The following is a 26,726-nucleotide window of genomic DNA, read 5'->3' on the forward strand; positions in this document are numbered from 1 at the left end:
CCCCTGATTCTGACCAGTTGAACAAATTGCAATTTGGTCAAAATTTTGAATGAGTTGCTAATGCCGGAGAGCAACACTATCAAGTCACTGTAATAAGGTAAGTTGCCATCAACCAGTTGGACATGTACAATTTACAATAATTCTGAACACCAAATAAAGTAGGCCTTTTGCTAGACTTGCTAAACTTACCTTTCTTTTATTTTTTTTCTTACCAATTTATGTTTATTGATAAGTGCCAGACTACTGATTGCCCTTTGAGAAACATTCCTCCTGCAGATGTCAGTATAATTGTAATCTCCTAGTTATAGCAGTAAAATTGTTTTAGGGGCAAAATTGAAAGAAAAAAAAACTGCAGATGTCAGTATAATTGTAATCTCCTAGTTATAGCAGTAAAATTGTTTTAGGGGCAAAATTGAAAGAAAAAAAAACACATAATTAGGAAGGGCATGAAGCAAGTCTATTTACTTATAGTATATGATATATGGACTTGACAAGGTATAAAGCATCCATATTTTACACCTTCTAAAATATAAAGCTTTTTTAGAAGTAGTGAGCGAATGCCACAACTGCCAGATAGAGCTGTCTGACACATAAGTAGCATGCTCTACAAAAAACATTACTCCCTTTTGAAGATAATTTTTTGTTTTACTTGGGTTCCTACTTTGAGAGACAGGCTGGACATTCAATACATGCCTGAAGCTGGAATAGAAGTACTTCTTTGTGTTTTGCATGGGATCAACACTCAGCCGTCTGAACGGTGTGTCCATCATGTGATATTTCTTTTAATTGTAACGGTGCACTTATTTTGTCATTTTAAGCAACAGACCATCATAGAATGCAAACTATATAAAACCTACTCCCATCTGACCGCAACCAGTGATTTAATGTTCTTTAACATTTTTATCCAGTGGCGGATCCAGGAATTTTCATAAGTTGGGGCCCACTTCAGTCACGCTTCAGTGATTCCCTATATAAGCAACCAAATTTTTTCCCCAAAAGGGGGGGCCCGGCCCCCCTAAATCCGCATCTGGTATCCATATTTTGAACTTTTTATTAGGTGCAGATATCTATAAATAGAACATTTTTTGCAGTACATGTACCAGCAAATACCTATTTACTTTCTGATATTAGTTAATGTGAATGAAAAACATTAAATTGTTTCCTCGGAACAGTGTTTTATAATGAATTCCTGTCAAAAATACCCATCTAATTTGTAGTAAATGAGTTTTGTGGTTAAAAGCATTGTATACATTTTACAACATTTAATGAGGCAAACTTAGTAAGAGAATAAATGTGCAAAATCCAGCAATTTTTCCATTTAAGGGGCTCCGATTCTAGAACAGTTACAAGTAATTACACCATTCTTTGAACTTGATCTGTGGTCGTAAGTATTGTGCATAAGTTTGTTTTATAACATTAATATTTGGTTGAGGCAAACTAAAAGTTAAGGGAAACATAAAATTTCAGCATTTTTTTTCCATTTGTAAAGAAGCACAACTCTATACAGTTAAAGTGACATCACTAAAATCTGTGTTTTAAAGTGTTCAGCATTGTGTATGTTTTATCACATTTAGTTTAGACAAACTCGAGGCCTAGAAGGTAAACGAAAAAATTCACCAATATTTACATTTGTGGAGGACCATTTCTAATAAAATTTCATACTTGATCTGTATTTTGTGGTAATAAGCATTGTGTACAAGTTTCTTAACATTTGGTCGAGGCAAACTCAAGTTGAAGAAGGGAAACCAGTTTTGGGATGTACAGAAAAACAAAGGTAAAACTTAATACCCCCTCCATTACAGCAGGGGCATAACCAGAAACTAAAGTCACTTGAAGTGAAGTCTGGCAATCTCCCTTTATATGCAAAGGCATTCATGTTTATATCAACACATTATCACTTTTAATATTTATTTTCTGTTGTTTTTGAAAATCACATAAAACAAATGCTTTGTTTCACATAAAACGAGTTTACAATATCAATTCATTTAAAATCTAATTGAACCTTTCTCTCAATACAATACAAAAGACATATTTTTGTTATATCAAATCTGGGAGACAAGTAAAAATTGGATCTAACAAAGCATTTATAGTAGAATAATAGCATTAAATGTATCAGAATATACAAGGCTTCATATTTTTTTTAGTTTTGCAGCAATTGAATACATTTAATTGAAGTTATTCACCACAAAATGAATTACAAGAAAATTGCACTAAAAATAACCAAAATTATGTTTTTGTATGTAGTTCATTAACTATGGAAAAAACATTGAAAAAAAATTATGAAGCCCTGGCCTAAATATTAAGTTCACAATATGACAAAATAGTGTAAAAAGTCCAAAAATAACAACTTTCTTTTTCATACAACCCTTTCACACATTAACTTTCTATAAATAGCTTCTTTCCTTTTGAGCAACAGCTATTTTATTACATTGTGATCCATATGAGAATATTAATAATATACAACCCTAGCTTAAGAATGCTTCAAATTAACACTGTATTTCCAATTAAATAAATAACATGATTTTTAGTATGTTAAATATCCACATAATTTATAGGATGACACATTTTACAGAGTTAAATGGTAAAATATACAGCTATAATTTTTCTCCAAATGAACAATTCTTTTCTGTATAGCGATGACAATCCAAAGCGTTCTTAAGGATGACGTGTGCAGTCCTAACGTAATATCAGATCAATCACCATGGCAACAGAGCAGCTAACAAATGTGACACCAATCATGTATATAAATTGCACCAAAAGGCATTCCACTATTATTATAATAGAGGGAGCAGATATAAAAATGAGCCATATTATGCTAAATGGAGTAAATTTAAATATTGGCATTCTCTGAATGTCCAACCAATCAAAAGTCTTCCCCATCTGCAAGGTTTGTTTGTCAGCTACTTTGTTTGGATAAAAACTTCACATGAAATAGTCAGACTAAGTTTAGACACTCATTATAAATCATCATCGTCATCAGGGAGGGCTACATCTTGTGCTGTCTGCAAAGAAAAATAATTAGGAATTTTACTACATGTACATTTGCTGTCTCTAGTTGGCAACTAAAAAAAAGATGATGTTCAGCATCTAACACGTTTCATTTCAACCTATAGGTGTAATACCACCATTGATTTCCCCCTATTAGTCGCACTTTTCAAAAAATTGTGCAGAATTTATCTTTGTTTCAAATGAAGAAATACTTGGCATGAGTAAATGTTTATCCTGTCCAGTTCTATAGCAAAATGTTCACATAACATTTCATTGCATATAAGAAAATAACCATCATTGGCAGTTAACCATTCAAAATTCTCCCCTTATTCTATCTGTGTACAAGTTTTAGTCACCATGTAACCTTAAGATTACAAAATTTTCTATAGAAATACCCAAGACATTATTAGACATATGTTTATGACACAGAAATAGTTTTACTGCAATAAAATGTAGGATTAATTACCTACAACGTTCCAATTCAAGGCAATATTTTTTCGACCTACTTTTGTATACAACTGGATGTGGCGCAACATGATTTGGTAGTATTACACCTTAATACAATACTAAAGTTTCACAACCTATGTTAAGTAAGGATTCACATTTCAAAATGATTTGTTTGACCTCAAACCTTATAATTTTGGCTTCCTTTTTATGGGTGCATAATCACACACGTTTCTCCTGAATGTATTGGTTTTTAATGTTTTTGAAAGAAGGTTCAGTAAGACCCCTTTTTGGCCCCAAAATATAGCAGTTTTACAAAATTGTGAAAATATAAACTTTTAACTATTCATTGGAAAGTAGAATACTTTTGCTACACAAATATGGGTTGTTTTTGACAATAAAATGCACATATATCGGGTACTAACATCATTAAGTCATGCTAAATTACTGAAATCTTTATAATTTTAGCATTTTAGTTAAATTCTAGACGGTTTCCATCTTATATGAAAGTGGCCGCATTCGTGTTCATTCATAATATTGATATGTCAATTGTATTTGATACATATCATATATAAAGGTTGAGGATGAACACGGATGCGGCCACTTTCATTTTTGACAAAAACAATGTGTAAAGTGATTATTTTTTTGCATATTTAATGGATTTTTCATATTTGTGCTTAAATCGGAGCGTTTTTAATGACTTCATGAATTAAAACCCATCACATATTCCAAAACAATCAATTGAAAGACACTTAAGTGTTTGAAAAGTGTCCAAAATATTTCGTAAGATGAACCTAAAATTTGAGGCCAAAATCGGCCCTAATCCTTCTCTTTAAATACATGTCATATGTTAATAGTGAAAGATTTGCCTGCAGTTGTATGCCAATATCCAAGTGTCTTTCAATATATTTGGACAATTGCTTTTGATGCTTACCTTTAATTCTTGTTCATATTGGAAGGCCAAATTTGGGTCCATCTGGATTTCTGGTGGAGCTAAGGCTGGCATAGCTACAAATTCTAAGTTGGCATCACCACACAATTTTCTTGCAAGCCACAAGAAAGGTTTCTCAAAGTTGTAGTTACTCTTGGCACTTATGTCATAATACTGAAAATATAAAAAAAAAAATGTTCACATTCAAAGAAATCTTAGTTTCTATTTCAATGGTTTGGAAAGACAAAAGAAATTGAACAGTATATGACTTGATATTACAGTCGATTCCACTTAATTGCATACCGCTTAATAGCATAATTCGGTTAATTGCATACTTTTCTCCTGCACAAAACCATTTCCCATTCACCTAATGTTAAATTGTCCGGTTATATGCATAGCCTTACAAGTGGCATTTCGGTTTATTGCATAGAAAATAATCGCCAGCTAGATATGCTCAGTTAAAACTGACGAGATTTTTGACCGGAAACGACAATTTCGTAAGTATATTTTTCTTGAATGCATCATAATTTTCATTATTATTTCACATTTACTTGTGTGTTATTCAAATAAAGTTTTAAAACAGTATCTTTCATGTTTATATGATTATAGAAAAGGCCTCGATGTGTACACAGGTAAAGTTTCCCATATTCTATTTTAAGCCTCGAGGTCATAAAAATGTCAATCAGCTGATTGTTGTAAAAACACAACCATTCTATGATCTTCTATCTCAAAAGGTGTTAATTATTGATTGGATTTCAAACATTGTTTATATTTTGGGTGAATTTTTAAAGCATTAACGCCTGCTAATTATCGATCATTATCCAATGTGTAATTTCGTCATTCAGCTTGGGTGATCTACATTTATGTTAAATATTACAGGGCATTTATTAGAAGAATTTTATACATCAATCTTTCCTTTTTAATATTTTTCTAAAAGAAAATTAACTTCTGATTATTATATTTTCTCACTTTCAACACTTGTGTCCAGCAAATAACCCTTTCATGGCCCCATCACCTGTTAACTGCTTTGCATAAACGAAACTAGCGGTGTTAAAGTAATAGTGTAACATCACTGTGTAATTGGTAAATACTGCATATCAAAGGCAGTTCATTGCACAATTATTGTTTACAATGATTACAAACTTTTTAAACAAAGCGTAACAATTTAATTTGTACATCCGGGTCATAGAAACAAATCTATTTTTAGAACAATTACATTTTCGTATCTCAGGTAAAGGAAAAGTCGGTACATAAATAAACTAAAACAAAATGTGTTTATAAACTTTATTTGAAGAATACACAATGAAATAAAATGTATGACAGTAGACACATAACTTTTATTAGAATAAATAAGCATTCATTATGTTGTAAGTGGACTATGGACGTACATCTTTCTTCTTTGCTGATCTGCACTATCGATGCTATTTGACTCCGTAATTTGTCATTTCGGATATAAGCATACTCCGCTTTATTGCATAATTTCGTCTGACAAATAGGCTATGCAAATAACCGGAATGTACTGTATCACTCGATGAAAAATATTCACTTAATCATATTTTTTTAGTACACTTGCAGGATTTGTTTTTCACAGAATGTGTACTAGCCATGGTCAAATTTATGGTTACCTCACATTATTTATGTATGTGTCTGTCCTTAGTCAGGAGCCTGTAATTCAGTGGTTGTCGTTTGTTTATGTGTAACATATTTGTTTTTCGTTCATTTTTTTACATAAATAAGGCCGTTAGTTTTCTCGCTTGAATTGTTTTACATTGTCTTATCGGGGCCTTTTATAGCTGACTATATGCGGTATGGGCTTTACTCAATGTTGAAGGCTGTACGGTGACCTATAATTGTTAATGTTTGTGTCATTTTGGTCTTTTGTGGATAGTTGTCTCATTGGCAATCTTACAACATCTTCTTTTTTTATATCACATGAAGTGAGACCTACCTGGCTACCCTTTAGTAGCAACCAAGATTGCCAAATTTTTTATAGACTTAGTGGGTTTAACTGAACTGTTTTTGAAGTGTCGGCTTGTTCATTTTTTTTTTGTTTCTTTGCTATCTTTTATGTTCTCTTTCACTATGGCCAAACATTACTAAGTTTTTAAGTTCTTCCTTGCTATATTTAATAGTATTTAAAGTTTCACGAAATCTTTTTTTCCCCTGGTGGTCCTTACTATTAATCTATTGAAAAATACAAAAGTTGTGTCAGTCCTATGCAAAATTTTGGTGGTGAAATCCTGAGGACTGACATTTTTTGCGAACTCTGAGTATTAACACTTTAATAACAAGAATGCATGAACTGAAATGTTCAGCATACTGCCCACTGGTTATTCAAAGTATCAGAAATATCAAAGTAGCCAGGTGACAGAAAAGATTCAAAATGTGCTTCAACTTGGCAACTGATTACTGTTGAGCTGACAACAAAATTTGGAGTCATTCTGTTAAAGAGTAATGGAGAAGTTTACAACAAAACTTTTCAAATTCATAGATTGTCTTATAGCATATCTGACAGATTCAAGAACTTTTGCAAACAGAACTAAGAATCAGCAACTCCCCCTTTTTATGTAAATACCTGTAAGTTCTTCTTTCTGTGGAATACAATTGCTTTGGCCTTGACCTTTCTATCTTTGATGTCTACTTTGTTACCACACAACACAATGGGAATGTTCTCACACACTCGTACCAAATCTCGATGCCAGTTGGGAACATTTTTGTACGTTACTCGAGATGTTACATCAAACATGATGATGGCACATTGACCTAAAAACAAATATTACATTCTTTAAATAAAGTAAAATAAAGGTATATTATTTAATTTGCAAATATTTCCATATCTTATGTTGAAGTATTTGGAACTATATTTCTGTGACAGATGACATTAAATTTAGTGACCAACACGGCTTGGTGAAGGCTGCATCCTAGTTGGTAAGACAAAGTTTAAGGACAAGTTTCAATCTTTCCAAAATGAGGTCTGCAAGTAACTGTGAGGACCATCAGATCTGTACTTTTTTTTTCAATTTTGGATTTTTCTATTTGTATCCAACAGAAAAGTTTAGTCTTTTTCAACTGCCAGATTATAAAAGTTGTTTCTTCTGTTTATCTGCTGTCCCATGAGTGCTTACAAACATGATCAACCCTGGTATATTATTAACGTGCGTGTCCTTAAGTCAGGAGCATGTAGTTCAGCTGTTTAACTTGTTTAGGTCTGTCATTTGTTTCTTTGTAAATTGTTTTAATATGAATTAGGCAGTTAGTTTCTAATTGAATTGTTTCATATCTTTATATCAGGGACTTTTATAAACACCTTAAGGTTTAGGTTTTTCTCATTGCTGAAGGTTGTACAGTTGCCTATGATTGCTTACATCCTCTTGATTTGAACTTTTGTGGATAGTTGTCTCATTGGCAATCATACCACGCATTTCCTTATTTCTATATGAATTTAAAACCAATAAAATTGAAACAGAACATGCAACGGGTTGTTGTCTCTTTGACACATTCCCCATTTCCATTCTCAATTTTAAACTTTAATTACATGTATTGATGAATTACAATTTTCCAGTAGATTTGTAAATCAAATTGTACTGTGTTTGAAGTCTTACCTTGGATATAATAGCCATCTCTCAAACCACCATATTTTTCTTGTCCTGCTGTATCCCATACATTGAACACCATTTCTCCTCGGTTTGTGTGAAATTTTAAAGGATGGACTTCTACTCCTAATGTGGCTGTAATTAAAAGGAAATATCTGACATGAAATAAATAACAATCTTTAAAGCCTGTGGTTAAAGGGGTAAATTATCAGTTTCATTGATTTTAATGCAATGAAGAAAATATCTGAAATTCTTTTGATTTAACCACAAATTGATAACAGACTGATTTTGTTGGCCATCTTTTTCCAAATTGTACACAAGAAACTGAAATTCAAATAATGAAAGACTAAAATTGAGAATGGAAATTGGGAATGTGTCAAAGAGACATCAACTCGACCAAATAAAAAAAAAACAGCAGAAGGTCACCAACAGGTCTTCAATGTAGCGAGAAATTCCCGCACCGGGACACCTCCTTCAGCTGTCCCCTAAACAAATATATACTGGTTCAGTGATAATGAACGCCATACTAATTTCCAAATTGTACACAAGAAACTAAAAACATTATTCAATGGGTATAATTTGTTGCTGTATATCACATTAGTTTTTGGTTCATTAATTTGTACATAAATCAGGCCATTTTCTCGTTGGAATTGTTTAACATTTGTCATATCTGGGCCTTTTATAGCCGATAATGCGGTTTTGCTCATTGTTGAAAAACAAAGTGACCTGGAATTATTAATTTCTATGTCAGTTGGTCTTTTGTGGAGTCGTCTTAATGGCAAGCATACTTCTTATTTTCATATTTTCACTTTGAGCATACATCTTCATTCAGGGAATGGCTCAACACAGGTTTAATGAAATGTTTTACACATGTATTCGAAAATATCTGTCATACAACATACCAACATATCTCTTTTCAAATTCACCAGTCAAATGTCTTTTTACAAATGTGGTTTTACCAACACCTCCATCTCCAACCAGAACAAGCTGCAAGTATAATGTATTGGAATTAGTTTAAAAGAAAATAAAGTAAGTGTTCAGTGATCATTCTCATATTGATGATGACATTTAGCTGTTCTATGCCCAATACCTTCTGTACAACTGCCTATGATTTCTTGTCCACTTCATTTGAATTTGGATGGATAGTTGTCTCATTGGCAATCATCTTTTTATGTTTGTATAGCTTGATATTCACCTTTCTATCAAATAAAGGACACAACTTACCTTAAAGGTAGGTGCTGCTGTTTCTGTCATGTTTGTTTAATTTCTAAAATAGAATAAAAAGGCAATTCATACATTGATAATTCAGTTGTATATTGAACTAATTTAAAAACACATTTGTAAACATACATACAGGTTATGAGCAGTACATAAGAATGAGTTGATATAATGACCATATGGCAATTGTTAAGTGTTAATCCTGTTGACAGTTGTTAAACTTGGATCTCACCAAATTGTCATATCTGCGTGTCCTTTTGATATTTTGATATAAATGAAAATTGTTCACGTGCTTTTAAAATTCTCTGGCCTGCTTTTCATGAAAAATCTTAGAACTGAAATTTACACCAACTTGTCCAAGTCATGAACAATGCAGTTTACTTACAGTGATATTGGGTAAATATGTGTCATTTTCATCAAATTGGGAAATTTAACATAAACCATGAATTTGACTGAAACTTCATTTTACAGACTCACTTTCAAGAGTCAAACCCTGCTTTAAAATAAGACCCCCTTTTGTCAGTGATGATACATAAATAGACCCTCAAATGTGCACATATGGTCATTTTAGGCATGACAAATGTTAAGATGAGTGTTTTTCAGTTTGAATTCATGCACAATTACTACTGAGACTGCACTGTTTGGGAAAAAAGTTGTCTATTTGGGAATAATTTTAAGCCATTTTTTTTCAAATTGGGATTCTTCTCCAGGGGAAAAAGCCTGTATTCTCCACAAATTAAAGGCAAACAATATCACTGACTTAGATAAAACAGGCCTGCATAATAATATTTAATCCAGAGATGGTAGTAGCCCATTAGTTTGATAAACTTGGACGACTATCAAGATAACAGTTTGAGAATTCACTTACTTGAACAAAAATCAGTTTTTGCCACAACTTTTATGAACACCTAAGATGACCAGCAAGTTATTTTACTATCAATATTGTTGCATGTATATGTATACTGTACATGTATGTATGTATGTGTGTTGTGCAATATTTCTTTAAAAGTCAGTTTGATCCAGTTCTTTTCAAGATATAATTTTAAAATAGATATGATTTAATCAGCCTGTCAAATTTGAGTCCTAGTTGTTTATATTAAAAAATACATCATTATAGAAAACTATTGTCTATTCCAAGACTTTAAATCTGTATATCACTGATTAGATCATTCAAGCTGTAAACACTAAACTGAAAGGAGGTTTTGTCATCTCGACTCTAGGACCTTGACATTGAACATATTTAAGTGCTGATGAACTGTGTGGCATTACAAATCATTACAATTTGTATGTTCGAAGCATTAACAATGACAAAACAAGCTCTATTTATACATAGTACATATTACATCTAAGGTTCTTGTTTGCGGTTCAGCAATGTTTGAGGTGACATTTCTTAATAAATTATACAGGTGTCACTAAGCAATAACAAAAAAATCTTGATAAGCTGATCATTAACTGTTAATTTAGAACACCATGGAATGAATCCAGTGTGTAATTGTCAGTTTATTCTATGTATTTACAAAATGTACATATATTCAGAAATTAAACACCATAAAATTCCGCCAAATTAATGAATTTTACGCATTATTATTTATTTATTCTAGAAGTGACTGTGGAAGTCTGATCGCCTATTAACTTCAGGTTGTCGTACGACATCAGTTTTGTATGATGAATATTTAGTTTCAATACTAACAGGAATTGTATATCTCTTTCCAGTCAACTTTAAAAATTTACGTTTACAAGTTAAAGAATGACAAAGACGATCAGGTATATTGTTTGAGGTGACGAGTTGAAATGGAATTAATAAAAAATGAAGTGATAAAACATTAAAACATGCTGTTTGCTATACAAATAATCCATCAAAGGTGTAATTGAAATGATTTCTTTCATAAGATGACAGACGATTTTACCTGCTATGTCCCTCTACAGTTAAGAAATGGCGCAAGAGATTTACCGGAAGGGGGGTTTAAACTGGTTTTGGCGGGTATTTGCCGGCACTTTAGATTATATAAACTACCAAAAATAGAGCTTATGCGATGGAAGATTTCTGTCCTTTGAAATATCTTTGAAAATTTAAATTCAACAACAAATATTATTTACCCGCTGAAAAAAAATCATTAAGTGCGACACAGCCGGAAGAAGGAAACCCCGCATGAACTTGCGCACTTGCTAGTGTTATGATGGTAGACGATATTAAAATTGTATCGATTTTCTTATGTATCATCGGAATTTGGAAGTAACATGTAACAATACATACAAAGACTACAGTGATCTTAATGAGTTGATGAAAATAGTATACACTTAAGTTGAAAAATGACCAAAGATCGTCTTGCGGCTTTAAAAGCGGTAAGAATTTAGCCGGCCAAGTTGGGACTGAGTCTGAATTGACACTGATTTCTTACACCCCTCCCCTTTAGTCATGTTAGTTGTTATTGCTTTAAATGCTAAACAGACATTAACCAAGCATGTAAATTAAATCAGTAACAATTGTAAATTTTTGCCATAATGGACCATGGAAAATGGGGAGTCTGACACTTGTCAGACATGTCACTGCAATATATATATTCATGATATTAAGCATGTTTTATTTATTGTTCCAGCATTATTGTATATGGCTTTCTTTTTGCCTTAGGGTGCGAATCCTAATAGGTCTATTCTTAACAAATCTTCTACCTAACCAGAATGTAAAATAAAAAACTTAACACCAAATTTAAGATGCACAGCCTGTAATACTAAATTAAATTAAAAGAAGGCCTATAGATATATACAGTAACACCATTCATGCGCAAAAGACAGTGTACACTTTAAAGGGTTTGACTCACAACCAGGAGGAACAAGACACCCTTATCTGTATTGACTTGTGGTGAACATTCTGATAATCTCATAGTTACTGTATTGTTCAATTGCTCTTTTCTGATATCGTGCTATTATTATTGTACATGTACACAATGAATCTAAATTTCCTGTATCAAGGCTATCAGAGGTTGCAACTTAGAACAAGAACCTTTTGAGTCGACCTAGGAGGAATCCATGAAAACTCACCCCACTTTTAGGCAAATTGCCTACTCATATTTTCCTATTTGTCCCACTTACAATGTATGAAAAGAGTAAAATCTGTTGGAAAGGGTTGAGATGGTAGTAGTAAACCTAAAGGAATTTAACCCTTTTGAGTGAAGTGGAGCAAGCCGGTTAACCTGAGGGCAGATAAATTTAGAAAGTGGGGTGGATTGGTAAACAAAAATTGGGCTATTTGGCCATGTTGGCACAGGCAGTGGGGTGAGTTGTCTTGCTTCCACCTAGGAGTTCTTGCCTTCTTAGTGGTATCTAATAACAGATGTGATTAGGTAAATGCAAAAACTAATTTGGCACAGATTACTTACAAATATATTCACTTACAATTAAAATTATAATAGTGTTAATTTCTGTTTGCTTAACAAATAGTGATAAACTCCGGTTTCGTGCACATATATTGTAACTTACGTCGTAACTACAATCCCCTTCCCTTTCATGAATGTGACCTACCAAATTAGACTATTAACTGGATTTGTAATCACATAAGCAACACGACGGGTGCCACATGTGGAGCAGGATCTGCTTACCCTTCCGGAGCACCTGAGATCACCCCTAGTTTTTGGTAGGGTTCGTGTTGTTTATTCTCAAGTTTTCTATGTTGTGTCGTGTGTACTATTGTTTTTCTGTTTTTCTTTTTCATTTTTAGCCTTGACGTTGTCAGTTTGTTTTAGATTTATGAGTTTGACTGTCCCTTTGGTATCTTTCGTCCCTCTTTTGTATACAGGACAATTATTTGTTGAATAAATTGAGATGTGTGGTAACTAAATTGAGTGGAAATCCGCACAAAACACAAATAAATATATGCACAACTTATAGATGGAATTTTACGAATTACAACAAAAAACAGTTTTCTGTACTATACAATGTACATGCTTGTACAAATGTATGTCAAGCTTTACTTGCCTGAATAGAAATACATTTGGAAGTTAAAAAAACACAAACATGTGTTAAGGGTTAAACCTGGTTTCCTTAAAGGAAACCCTCAACACACTATTTATGTACCAAATTGATACAAAAAATATACAATGTATTATACATACAGAGTACCAACTTAAATTGATTCTTTGATGCACAATAAAAATGTTCTTGTTTGTCTTATTTTAGGCACAGAGTGATGATGATGACGCAGACGATGTGGCTGTCAATGTTGACAGTGGAGGTTTCATGGAGATGTTCTTTGAACAGGTATAAACTTACACATTTTGAGGCATCTATACACCTTATCACTTTTAAAAATTCTGTGCTAGTTTACCCGATAATCTGTGCACTTGAACCATCGAAGTCATACAACAATCACTTTTCCATTGAGGCTTCAGATATTTGTTTTTAAATATGACGTCAACATTTTGATGGGAAACTTTGTGATGTCTATTAAATGTATTATTGGAGGACAATAGCGATAACATGTATTGTTCAGGTTCTGAATAATATTTTATGGCTACAGTAATAAAGGTGGCCACACTGGTGTATTTAGATGGGGGAGTTGGATATGAAAATATGTACAAAACAAGAATGTGTCCTAAGTACACGGATGTCCCACTCGCACTATCATTTTCCATGTTCAATGGACCGTGAAATTGGGTAGAAAATCTAATTTGGCATTAAAATTAGAAAGATCATACCATATGGAACATGTGTACTAAGTTTCAAGTTGTTAGGTCTTCAACTTCATCAAAAAGTACCTTGACCAAAAACTTTAACCTGAAACTCCCACTTTCATTTTCTATGTTCAGTGGACCGTGAAAATGGGGTCGAAAGTCTAATTTGGCTTTAAAATTAGAAAGATCATATCATAAGCAACAAATGTACTAAGTTTCACGTTGATTGGACTTCAGCTTCATCAAAAACTACCTTGACCAAAAAGATTAACCTGAAACTCGCACTTTCATTTTCTATGTTCAGTGGACCGTGAAATTGTGGTCAAATGTCTAATTTGGCTTTAAAATTAGAAAGATCATATAAGCAACAAGTGTACTAAGTTTCAAATTGACTGGACTTCAGCTTCATCAAAAACTACCTTGACCAAAAACTTTAACCTGGAGCGGGACGAAAGAATGGAGGCACAGACCAGAAAACATAATGCCCCTCTACCATGTCTACTATTGTAGGTGGGGCATGAAAATCAAATGTGAAGCATTCCAATGATTTTATAAACAAAATAATGCAAAATCACCATGTGCTGAACCTTCACCATAAACTTTTAAAATTCTATAAAAAAAAAAGAATGAACCACAATGGGCTCATTGATTACTGTATCAGAAACTGTTGGCTGCAAACAAATATTATCAATACAATATCTTAAAATGTCAAAACACTTATAATTGAAATCATTTATTGATGCCTTATACATGTTGTATGGGTTATTGCCCTTAACAAATATACATGTACATTTAAAAATGTATTAAGGTAGATGTAATGCTTAAATTAATTCCTTCCAGCAGTTCTATGTTAATAATGGTTATATCAATATGGTATACATGTACAGAAAAGTACAGAAAAAGAAAAAGAAATCACAATGTATACTGACTATTATATTTAGTATTTTTGCTCTGCTTGTGTTTGGTTATAAATTTTACATGTACAATTGTAGGTTGAGGAGATCCGGGGGATGATAGATAAAATATCAGCTAATGTGGAAGATGTGAAGAAAAAACATAGTATGATATTAATGGCACCACAAAATGATGATAGTAAGTTGTCAAACACACTTGTTACCAATATACAAACTTTATTACAAAGCGTGTAGCAATCATTTCCCTGAATTAATACATTTTTGTTGGAGGGTCATCTGAAGCCCTGCTCCATGTGTGAGATCTTCGTGCTGTGTTGAAGACCAATTGGTAGTTTTATGCTCTTTGGTTTGGTTGTTGTTTTAACTTTAGTTGACACATTTCCTGTTTCCATTTTGAATTCTAACTGTGGGCTCAACTATCTTTCGAAAAATGTTTTATTTCATAAATAATTTGATTAATGTTTATTATAATGCAAAGAAATATGAGCAAGAAATTGTGGTAAAGATCTAATGGTGATGAAAGTGTTCAATATTAATGCACTTTGATATGGCGTGATTTCTTATGCCTACGCTCATGACAGTAAGATGGCATCATGTTTTTCAGGTCTGTGTGTGTCTGTTAGTCCTTCCCATATCATTGTAAATGATCATCAGTGTATAAACCAAATAAAACTGCTATTGTGTATACTTCAATGAAATTTGTTAAGATATCATAACTGATACATTGTAATGGTGGTTCACCATCTTGATTTGTGACATAACCAAAAGCTTGCATGTCTCAAAATCTCAATTCAATAACTTGATGAGGGAAAAACCTCAGAATGTTGTGTGGTGTAAATTGTAAAACCTATAACATTCTGGAGCTTGGTCATATTTGATGGTAAAAAAATATTCAGGAGCTTTGTCCTATTGGTGGGGAAAGCTGAGCTTGGTCATATTGGTGCAGAAAGCCCAAAATATTTAGGAGCTTGGACATTTATAAGAAAATATTTCGCTCTATTACATACAAATAATTAAAAAAAATGTCCAGGTAAAAACACAATTTGTAAAATATTATCTGGAGCTCTAAAATACATACAGTGTTTACCAAATTGTATGCATTAGAGGGATTTGTTATGGAGTCCTTTTAGACAAATATTCTTGTGTTTTAATTTCCAAACACATAATTTTTCAAACACATCAATTTTTTTCCAATTACAATATTTCGCTTTTCAACGTGTGTATTCTGCTGTTTGTGGAGATGTGTGGAAAATCTAATGCTATCATCTCAAAGGTTTTTGATATCATCACCAAATTAGTGGAGATCACCACTTATTTCTGATTTGTTTTATGAGATTTTGAAAATTTGCTCCTCTTACAGTTTTTAAACCTGATTGTATCAGCATATTATATGTTCAATTTTCATTGAATAGAATTACTTTGAGATGTAAGTTGGACAATGAACGTGTTTGGACATTGGTGCTTATGTCTCTTTCAAAACTTACCATGCCTACCAACTGTCACTTTTTGTAGGGGATTTTCCTTCATGGAGGCTCCCAAATAGAAATTTTAAAGGGCAATTTCGTCCACAATTTAAAATGAGACAATCAATTACTAAACAACATTTGAATGATTTTGAAGGCCCCTTTATAGGTTATAAATATGTAGGACTTTGAGAGCCATCTTGCACATTATTCCCCTATGGACATATTGAAATTTTTGTAGGTATGCTTCACCTGGCTGACTGGATCAGAATATACTTTTATGTAAAGACAAAAAATGTTAAACCATGTCAAAGATAAAAAAAAAAAATTAACTAATATATAATAAAACCCATTCCTCATGTTAGTGACACTTGAATAATTTCTCAATCAAAAATAATACTGGTGGTGGCATTTTTCAAGTAATTACTGGCAAATTCATTTGCTCTGACCATAAGTAGATATACTAAGGAAGACAGCTAAGGGCAACAAGATTATTGACCAGGATTTCAAATAATTACTTCAGATTGGTTTACATACATTGATGACTTCTTTATTGGCTGTAAAAAGTTTGAAATATGCTGTGTGGCTATGCCCAACAGTAAACTGTTGTTGACCTACAAATACCAGCAAACATTTTCTTTATTTGATGATTTTCTGTAAATTCAGATATATATTTATGTTAGCATTAATTATTGTCATTTTACATATACTAAGCAAAATTAGAAATAGATTATTGCTATTTCAGAAAAAAGCTTTATATATGTTCTGATGATTCTTATGATCTGGAGACTCACTCAATCCCATTCACATAAATAAAAATAGATATTGTTATGTGAAAATTTACCTGAATAAGTATTGTTTAAACTATTAAAATCCTGAAATAGTTTATTGTGTAAGTTATACATATATAACTTAAACAAAATTTGTTTAACATTGGTTCATTCTATTGACATTTATTAAAAAAATATTCAGTTTTGAAATTAAAGTTGCTATATAGGGTTGAACACAGGTCATACAGATTAATCTAAGGTAAAATCCCCTGAGACAAGCTGTTTCACTATATTCATCCCAATACTTAACTCTTAATTAAGTTACAGTAGATAAAGTTCAAATTGAACTGATATGTTGCAGGACAATTGAATGACACATAAAGAGTTGTTTTGTTTGTAAAAGTTATGAATTATGAATGATCATATTTCTATAAATCTTTATAAGTAAGAAATACATAATTTTCTGGTATTGACTGAATCAATGTGAAACTACTAAATGATTGCTGGTGGTTGGGGATGTTAAAACTCTGATTCAAGACTTCTTATGTTGTTTCTTACTTGCTTTCAACCTAATAGTATCATTTTAGACCTAAAAAATATTCAGAGACTACACCAAGATTGATTCCGATGGTGAGGGGGATAGGACCTTTAACAGGACTCCGGGATCGGGTGTTTTTCAGCTCAGGATTTCGGGATTGACCCTTTCGGGATCCTGGAATTTCTTTATTCGAATTTAGTGACCTCAGGATTTTCGTTTTTTTTTAGCCCATGATTTTGTGTCTTTAAGCCTGGGATTTCGGGATCAGGACCCCTCCTATCCCCCCTCAATGGTGTGCACTATATATTACCACTTAGAAAAATGTATGGGAATTAAAAGGCTGCTGTACCTTTTGAGACCCCTTAGCCGCCAAAGTCAAAGGAGACAAGGTTTGTCTGTCTGCCATTTTGTCAGTCAGTCTCGCAAACCAGTTTTTTACACTTTGATTCTTTGTGCTTGAAGATATTGATTTGATATTTGGTATATAGTTTCATCATGACAAGTTATAGACCAAGTTTCGAAATTTCGTTTCTGTGATGATTTTGTTCAGAATTATATATGGTCCTTAACCAGCTTGAACTTGGAAAATTCACTAGAATAATCAGTTTTCCACACTTTTTTTGCCATACTTGATAATATTGATTTGATATTTGTTATATTTCATACCTTGACAAGTTATAGATCAATTTAGAATTTTGTAGGGGACTTTGTATTTGCCATGCAATACTCTCAGAATTAATGCTTGTTTTTAACTCTATTGCCCATTAGAATATTTTAAATTCAGAAATAACTGTGTACATTAATTATTTCAGATTTTTGAAAATACATCTAATTATTGGTGGTTGTAAAAATTATGAAGGGAAATTACTATTGAAATTATCAATGGGATATTTCATTGCGAAACCTTGTACATGTACATTGTATACTATCCCATTAAAATAAACATTGCAATAATTTCAAAATTTATAATACTATACTTCTATCTCTGAACATTGTTATATCTGATTGGATGACATTAATACTTTTATGAAGCCTCACCTGATATTTCATTCATTGTACTTTATTGAATGAGATTGATGTCTTTATGAGAGTTTGTTTACAAAAGAATTGCCGTCAATGATTTGGTGCAAATTGACAACACGCTAGAAATTGAGCTATATGCTTTTAATAGTACTTCAGCAGCAACCATCAAATCAATAAGCTCTTTACTTGTTTTACGATAATGGAATAAAAGTGTGAAAAAATTGACTTGATTTGTTTTGAAAAACTCAATATAATGCACATTGATCATAATTAGATTGTAATTGTCAGAGGCTTATTCCATGTCTAGAGTTTTACTGAATAATTCAATTTGTTGGTTTGTCATGTGATTTAGTGTTGGACCTCACAAGAACTTTTTCTATTTCTTAAGCTTTTGAAAGCACTATATAATCTTGTTACTATATGCTAACAGATTTATAATTTCTGAAATGATTTCACTCTTTCTAGCTATATATTTATAGTGAGAGAGAAAAAAAATGCATGCTCAAAACAATTTGATTTAGGGTGAGGTTGAGGCATACATGTAAATATGTAAGCAAGACTCTCAACTGAATTGTTGACATGCATTGAAAATTTTGTTTGAATTTTATTAAATCATTTAAAGTGGCTTTTATTTAAATTAACCCTGGGAATATTTATTTAAAAATACCTTTTATTGGCATGATTGGTAGACAATAACCCTTACAATTTTTCTGAAGAATTTGCATGTTTCATATATCTATATATCAACATGAAGTGTACATATAGTACTATCTGGTATTATTAATTTCACTTCTACCACTTGGAGGCTAGCTAATTATGGTAAAACTTAATGACCCAGATAGTTAATTTAAAACTCTTGTTTGCCACCCTCTGGTATAAGGTTTAGAAATCAATAAAGAGAAGGAGTTCGTAATTAGTCAGGCAAACTTACATATATTGTTTAGAGTTGAAGTCGCAATTACTATCAGCACGGAATGTTTTTAGATTTGGAAACGTTGGTTTTTTTTTGCTGATTAAACAATTTGGGATGATAAATTTATTATATATTCAGTGTACATGGTGTAGGTGGAGAGTTAAAGTCTAAGACAGATAGTGATTTCCCGCCTACAACACTTGTGTTAATTAAAAACAATTTATATCAGTTAAACCATTAAATAAACAGATAATACATTGGCGAGATGAATTATAACACCTTCTTGAAAAGAATAATGGAAGATAGAAGGCATATTTTTTTTTTTAAATTAATGCAACAAGTCCATTACAAACCTTTACAAAAAAATAGTTTAGGTACCATTACAAGGATGCTTAAAGGTCTTTGGGAAAACACATGGAGAGGTTCTGTTCTTTCATCTGTCTGTCAAAATCTTTGTCTGTCCATAATTGTGTAATTGCATCTTTTTGTTAATAATTTTTTTAAAGTTTGAAAAAAGTTTACCATACAAAAAAAATAATTCCAATCCAACAGCTTGAAGAGAAGCTTATGGGTTTCTTTAGATATAATGGTACTTGTCCTGTACACTCAAAGTAAATCCTCCTACACAATTGAATAAGGTTAAGGTTGATGAGACAGCACAGGGGACTGATCCAGCCATTTTAAAGGGGGGGGGGGTTTCCGAACCCAGGATAAAGGTGAGGTCCCAACTATATGTCCCCATTCAAATGTATTGATTGTACGGAAAAAAAATGGGGATCCAACTACCAGCCCCCCCTCTCTGGATCCGCCACTGCAAGCAAGCTTCTGTGATGGCAAGAGTTCCCATCTCTATCCTCTAGTTAAACAAGACTTAATGTGATGATATCATTCATTGAAGGAATTAGATTATATGATATAGATTTAATATTATATATGATATAGTAAAGTACATATATATATGTAATTCTGTTTAAAATCACTTAATTTTGTAATAATTCATTGCAAGTGATAGTAATTACTGGTGATTTACTCTGAAATATCATTATAGTCATTCAGTAGACTGCATGAAATAAGGCCCTAAAGAAAAAATATATTAGATAAAAGCTATTGTTAAATAACTGATTGATGTACTTCTGTAATATACAGATTCTTCCATTGAAATGAACTTCCAACGATTGAGACATGTTTTTCTGAAAGTTAATTGAATAATTAAGTCTGATCATTATACAAGATATAATCTGATTTATTTTCATTACCATTGATTATATTCTACTTTATGACCTGAATCAGGTCCTAATGATTAGTCCCCCTTCTAATAGAATCTGAGCGTCTTTATACATATTTTGGAATTATTATAATATAAGATACTTATTTTCTTAGATTTTTTGGGTCAAGACTCTTAGAGTTAACCAGGAATTTAAGTGTGGTTTATATGAAATTTTTATGCTCCATATAGGGACATTATGTTGATTGTCTACATGGTCTATGTGCCAGTTCATTGGTCTGTCTTTTCGCCTGTCTTTCCTACTTTAGGTTTAAGTTTTTGGTCAAGGTAGCTTTTGATGAAGTTGAAGTCCAATCAACTTGATAGTTAGTACACATGTTCCCTATGCTGTGGGTTTTCTAATTTAAATGCCAAATTCAGGTTTGAACCCAATTTTAGTGTCCACTGAACATAGAAAAAATAGTGGTAATGGGACATCCATGTACTAGCTTTATATGGAAACATTCTTGTTTCGATAGGCTTATTTGAAAATAACAAGTATCAAGAAATTACAATGCCCTCTCATCCTTGGAATTAAAGATAAATTAACATTTTGGTTCATTGAAGAGTTCATGATTTAGGCAACTCCAGAAATGGGCATTAGACCCAGACAATGTATAGTTGTTATTTACATCCAGAGGCTCATTCTGTTTTAAAAATATTAGCTGTATTAAATTAATAGAAGTTTACATTTGATTTTAGGAAAATTGGCTGTAATACTACCTCCACTGAAATTATCTTCAGTGCCTGTAACAAAAAAAAAGTTTGAATGGTCATCAAATGTTAAGGGCATACGATACAGTTTTGATTCTGTATTTACAAGTTCGTGAAAATTTGCATACAGGCTATTTTTTACCTGATTAAATCAAATATGTAATAAAAAATATACCTTCATGTGCTACTTTTTGAGTAAAATGAGGTTGAAATTTTGTATATTTGCTCAAAAATCAGATTTGTGGCCGTAATTTCTTCTTCAAAGGAAAGACATAACTTCTTTGTTATAAAAGATAAACACATATTGTTTTTTGTTAAATAATCGTTAATTTCTGTATTTTATAAGTATTCTAAAAAAATTAGGCATTTTTTTTAAGGGGTCCATGAACTCGTTTTCAAATTAAATCAGTTTGAATGATAAAAATCAGTCGAAAAATGCATCTTTTCCCGATATGTCACAGTTTGACGTCGCGAAAATAGCATTTTACGTTAGCAACGTCATTACCTCCCCTGTAACTGTATCGTATGCCCTTAAAATGTGTCTGTGAAACAAAATATATTATATAATAAGTGTATACCCTTTGCTTGACTCCATGACAGTTTGATGATATTGTTTGACACTCACTTAGCAAATGCTTAGAGCTTGTCTAAACATTTTAAATTATTTTCACAGTTATAAAGTTATATACTTGTTCATGTTGTAAATAAAGGCAACAGTAGTATACCGCTATTAAAAACTCATAAATCAATGGACAAAAAACAAAATCGGGGTAACAAACTAAAACCGAGGGAAATGCTTTAAATATAAGAGGAGAACAACGACACAACATTGAAACGCAACACACACAGAAACGGACCAAGCATCAAATAAAATCCCACGAGAAAAACACATATAACATCTAAACCAAATACATGAATTTGGGATAAACAAGTACCGTGCCACGTCTTATCTTAATATCTCAAAAATTAGAGAAAACAATCTACACAACATTAAAATGCAACACACACAGAAACGAACAAAGTAAGTGTTTCATTTTACAAACTAGTTAATTTGAATATATTATTTTTCAGAAATGAAAGAAGAATTAGAAGAATTAATGTCAGATATAAAGAAAACAGCAAATAAAGTCAGGGGTAAATTAAAAGGTTTGTATTCAGCTGTTTTATATATTGACACAATTTAACAAGCTCAGTCCTAGTAATTATAAGATCAAAGAAAACTAACTATATATAGCCATATAGATATTAAGCAAATAAGTGCTCCTGTAGTAGGAGCACAACTTTACCCTGTTTTCTTTTCTTCAAATTGTTTGCATGTGACATCTTCTTTTTACTTGTTCAAGTTAGAGACCTTCCTATGAAATATGTTCTAGAAAGGCAAAGAAGGAAGGTTTGAAAGCACATACTAGTTATTTTTACCTGTTCATGTATCATTTGATCTCTTAAATTTTATTGAAAAATGATTAAACGGTGATATCATTTAATTATAATTGAATCAGATTATTCAAAGAACATGTATAGTGTTGAGAGAACAATGTCACTGTATGATTACTGACAGTTTCAGAAACCTTTACAAAGAATTAAAGAGAACTGTAAATAAACTCATCATAGATACCAGGACTAAATTTAGTATATACGCCAGATGCGCGTTTCGTCTAAAAAAGACTCATCAGTGACGCTCGAATCCAAAAAAGTTTAAAATGCCAAATAAAGTACAAAGTTGTGAAGAGTAAGGAATCCTCTAATGCAGTGCTTTTCCATGATTGAAATTTATCATCAGTTTTTTGCACACACATTTCCCACTAGCAATTTTAAAGAGTTCAACAATCCATTTGAGGAGCTTTAAGTAAAATTTGTCCATTAGAACTATTGAAGTTTAACTTTGTTTAATTGAATTTCCTCTGACAACAAATGCAACATTTGTATGATATTGATTCAGATGTGTCGAGTAGATGACATTTATAGAAAGAGTTTTAGTCAATAGTCATCAATAAAACCCCAGTAATTGGTTGTAATTATGTAAAGCTCTGACACAGTTTAAATGTTTTCGCTGTATATAATAATAGGACCCTGGAACAGTTTAAATGTTTTCACTGTAATAAAGTATTAAGACCCTGACACAGTTTTTGATTTTTTTACCGATTTACATTACAAAATTTAGACCTTGACATTTCAATTTTTCACTGTATATAATATCCAGACTCGTGGAACAGTTGCAGATTTAAATTTAGTTTTGATTTTGGCTACTGCAGAGGTAATAAGAATGCCCATTCAAAGGTGTTATATTTGTTTCACTTTTTTTTTCACAAACAAACATAATAATTAATCAATTGCCTACTGCCCTCTCTAGTCTGTGATTGCTCTGATGTCAAAGGGGCTGTTTTGCCAAATTGCCAGACAGGCTGAATCCCATGGGAAAACTCCTTTAACTGAAAGACCGACATTTCAATTGTTGAATAAACTGATATGACATTGACATTATCAGATTGTGAATTTCACATTAACTTTCTCTTATAAAAGCAAAATGATTTTATTTATTTTTTCAAGATAAATATTCTCCTTTGTTATATTAAATTTAATATAACGAAAAAAAAAAAAATTTATAGAGAAAAAATTAAATCTTAATGAAATCTTTTGAAATTTCAGTGATAGAACAAAATATAGAACAAGAAGAACATTCCAATAAATCATCGGCAGATTTACGAATACGTAAAACACAGGTTAGAGTTATAGATATATATAAAAACATATTTACATATGCAAACTTAAGGTCAAATCACTTTGACCTTTAGATATATGTTTCTGACTAGTAAAGGTTTGATATTCGTGTATCCCAGAAGAATAACAGCCTGAGAGCTCAGAACTGTTTGGTCTAGTAAAGACTGATCAATTATTACATAAAGTATTAAACCTTATATATGAATAGCTGTTTATACACATGTATGCATAAATGTCAATTACAATTAACTTGGTGCACACCATTAGAGTTGAATATACTCTAATATCACATGGTTCTTTATATGGCCACTTTAAAAAAGATAAACCCCTGTCTTAATCAAACCATTGCAGGATTTTTTTTTACAATATTTGCCTAACGTGACATCCCCATTGTATTCTACAAGTGAAATAAGAAGAGGCTTAGATATAACTCAAGGAGACAGCAACCCAACAACAGCAAAAAATATTTCCTCTTTATATTTGCATTTCTCTTACATATTCTATCATTATACTGGTATGCTAAGAGGAACCCAATAAGCTATTAAATGTTAATGACTGATTAAAAGATTGTTATAATGTAGCACACAGTATTTCTAAAAAAAATCATAAATGTAAGATATCTGCCACATCAGCAGAAAGCTAATGTATTCAGTCTGGTGTTTGCAGTTCCCAAGATGGATCGAGTGTCTCTTCTCATTCCCTATTATATCTATGGTATCATAGCTTGAGAGTCTATGTTTAACGTCAGGAATTTTTGTATGCAGAGTACTCATGGGAATAATATTCATCTGATAAAACAATTTACAGTCATCAATTATTGCTGTCTATATAATGGTTGTACATTAAGTTGATTGCAGGAGAGGACTATTTGTAAACTCAATTGCTTGCGTGATTGGTGTATCGATTCTAGAACAGGAAATATGATACCCTGTGTCTGACGTGTCCCCTCTACTCCAAAATTCTTCACTTTATCTTAGAATTTCTCTTATACTTGTCCACTGCATGCAGCAAGTGGCAAAACTAGGACATAAGGAATGGGAAACAATTCAGTTGGCAAGTCCCTAGTTCCTGCATGTCGAAAAGACAATAAAAAATTGATGATGATGTCATAGTAAACTTGATACACATATTATGATTGTTTTAGGTTTTAAATGCAGTATTCTTGACAATTGATAATTCTGTAATCTTTAAATGATATAAATCTGTCAATAAGCCATTGAAAAATAAAAAAATGAAAAATCTTAGGAAATTATATAATATTTGTCTTCATCCCTTGTTTATATTGTCAATTGAAAATATTGTAAAATGATATAACATACAAGGTTAATTTGGAAAAGGAGCTTTCTAAATGGAGCAAGACAAAATATCCAGTAAAATGTTAAACTTTTTCTAGTATTTGAAATCAGTTTCAATGTCTTAAAGTCATTGAGTAACAACATACATGTATATATCATGAAAGGATAACAGTTTACTTTTTAGTTTGGCCTTGGGTTGCAGTTTATGCTTTCGACTTTAAATTAGCTACATCCTGTTCAGTTTCCCTTTACTCCAAAACTCTTCTCTTTATCTAAGAATTTCTCATTTACTTGTCAACCACAAGTAGCAAGTGGCAAAAACTAGGACACAAGGAAAGGACCTTATATTCAGTTGGCAAGATTTTAAATACAAAAAAATCATGAGCTTTACCATGTTTACTTTCTCTGTAATTTTGTGTTATGTGATATTTGCTCTTTGAAAGTAAGACATTATTCCTGTAGGACTAAGATACATTTACACGTACTAAGTAAGGAAAATTTCATCAAAGATAGAGGTTTTAGTTCATGTGTATAGTTAGACATAACACATCCTTTTAATAATTTATACATTTGTAAATCATAAAAAAACAACATGATGCAATTTATACTATGAACTCTATATTTTATAAGTGCATGCATAAAATGCATTATTTGTATCTAATTCATCAGAAAACACTGAATAATAGAATAAGATAATTTCATAAAGCTTGAAAAAAAACACTTTTTTACATTTGGAACTTTGCCATATGGTTATTTAACTGTGAAATTGGGATGAAAGTCCCAGATACATTTCAATTTTTAACTTTTCTGATCAAATCTTAAATATAAATTTAAAGTAAGCTAAGTAAATATGTTTCGTCATGCCCTAATGATTACACTAAAATTTGCTGCAGTTGCATGTGATTATCTCACTGTAAATCATTATTTGAAATTTAAAACTCTTAAAATTATGAATTTCAATTCACAGATGTGAAGTGATTACAGTTTTATGTTATGAATTATGAAATAGAATATTGGAAAACTTCCCTTTTAAAAAACATCAATATTTTTTTCATTTGGAAAAAGTTTCTGCTGGTATGGAAGCTGTAATTGAATATCAATTTTTGCTACTACTAAAATTTTTAATTAAAGATGACGAGGAAATCCTCTTTGTTTTCAGCAGTTGTAGAAATCCATTCTGAAATGTTTAAAGTCGATAAAATACAGGGAATGAATTGTATGCTATATTGGTCATGATAGCATTCATGTTTGTATTGCTAGAAGGCGGAACTTA

General features: G+C 31.8%; 2 protein-coding genes across 6 annotated transcripts in view; one reads left to right on the forward strand and one right to left on the reverse strand.

Moving 5' to 3' along the window:
• Positions 1-1,891: 1,891 nt before the first annotated feature.
• Positions 1,892-11,344, reverse strand: LOC134680874 (GTP-binding nuclear protein Ran). 3 transcript variants are annotated; one of them, XM_063540151.1, is made up of 7 exons: positions 11,272-11,344; positions 9,181-9,223; positions 8,859-8,943; positions 7,966-8,091; positions 6,939-7,126; positions 4,367-4,537; positions 1,892-3,002 (listed from the first exon to the last, which is right to left on the reverse strand). In XM_063540151.1, exons 2-7 carry the CDS (start codon positions 9,208-9,210, stop codon positions 2,958-2,960), a joined length of 645 nt encoding a protein of 214 aa, XP_063396221.1. In that variant the 5' UTR covers positions 9,211-9,223; positions 11,272-11,344; the 3' UTR covers positions 1,892-2,957. The 3 variants fall into 3 exon arrangements, with proteins under 3 accessions (XP_063396221.1, XP_063396220.1, XP_063396222.1); XM_063540150.1 differs by having other exon boundaries at positions 11,082-11,292; XM_063540152.1 differs by lacking the exon at positions 11,272-11,344 and adding an exon at positions 10,865-10,895.
• The window catches only part of LOC134680872 (syntaxin), a 50,320-nt gene continuing 34,905 nt past the window's right edge, over positions 11,312-26,726 (forward strand). For all 3 annotated transcript variants that reach the window (XM_063540149.1, XM_063540148.1, XM_063540147.1), the window contains exons 1-5: positions 11,312-11,517; positions 13,348-13,428; positions 14,834-14,933; positions 22,512-22,586; positions 24,087-24,160. In XM_063540149.1, coding sequence (XP_063396219.1) covers positions 11,485-11,517; positions 13,348-13,428; positions 14,834-14,933; positions 22,512-22,586; positions 24,087-24,160 — 363 coding nt within the window. In that variant the 5' untranslated portion in view covers positions 11,312-11,484. The remainder of the gene's footprint in view (positions 11,518-13,347; positions 13,429-14,833; positions 14,934-22,511; positions 22,587-24,086; positions 24,161-26,726) is intronic.

This window comes from Mytilus trossulus, chromosome 8, assembly GCF_036588685.1.
Source record: "Mytilus trossulus isolate FHL-02 chromosome 8, PNRI_Mtr1.1.1.hap1, whole genome shotgun sequence".
Classification (NCBI taxonomy): domain Eukaryota; kingdom Metazoa; phylum Mollusca; class Bivalvia; order Mytilida; family Mytilidae; genus Mytilus; species Mytilus trossulus.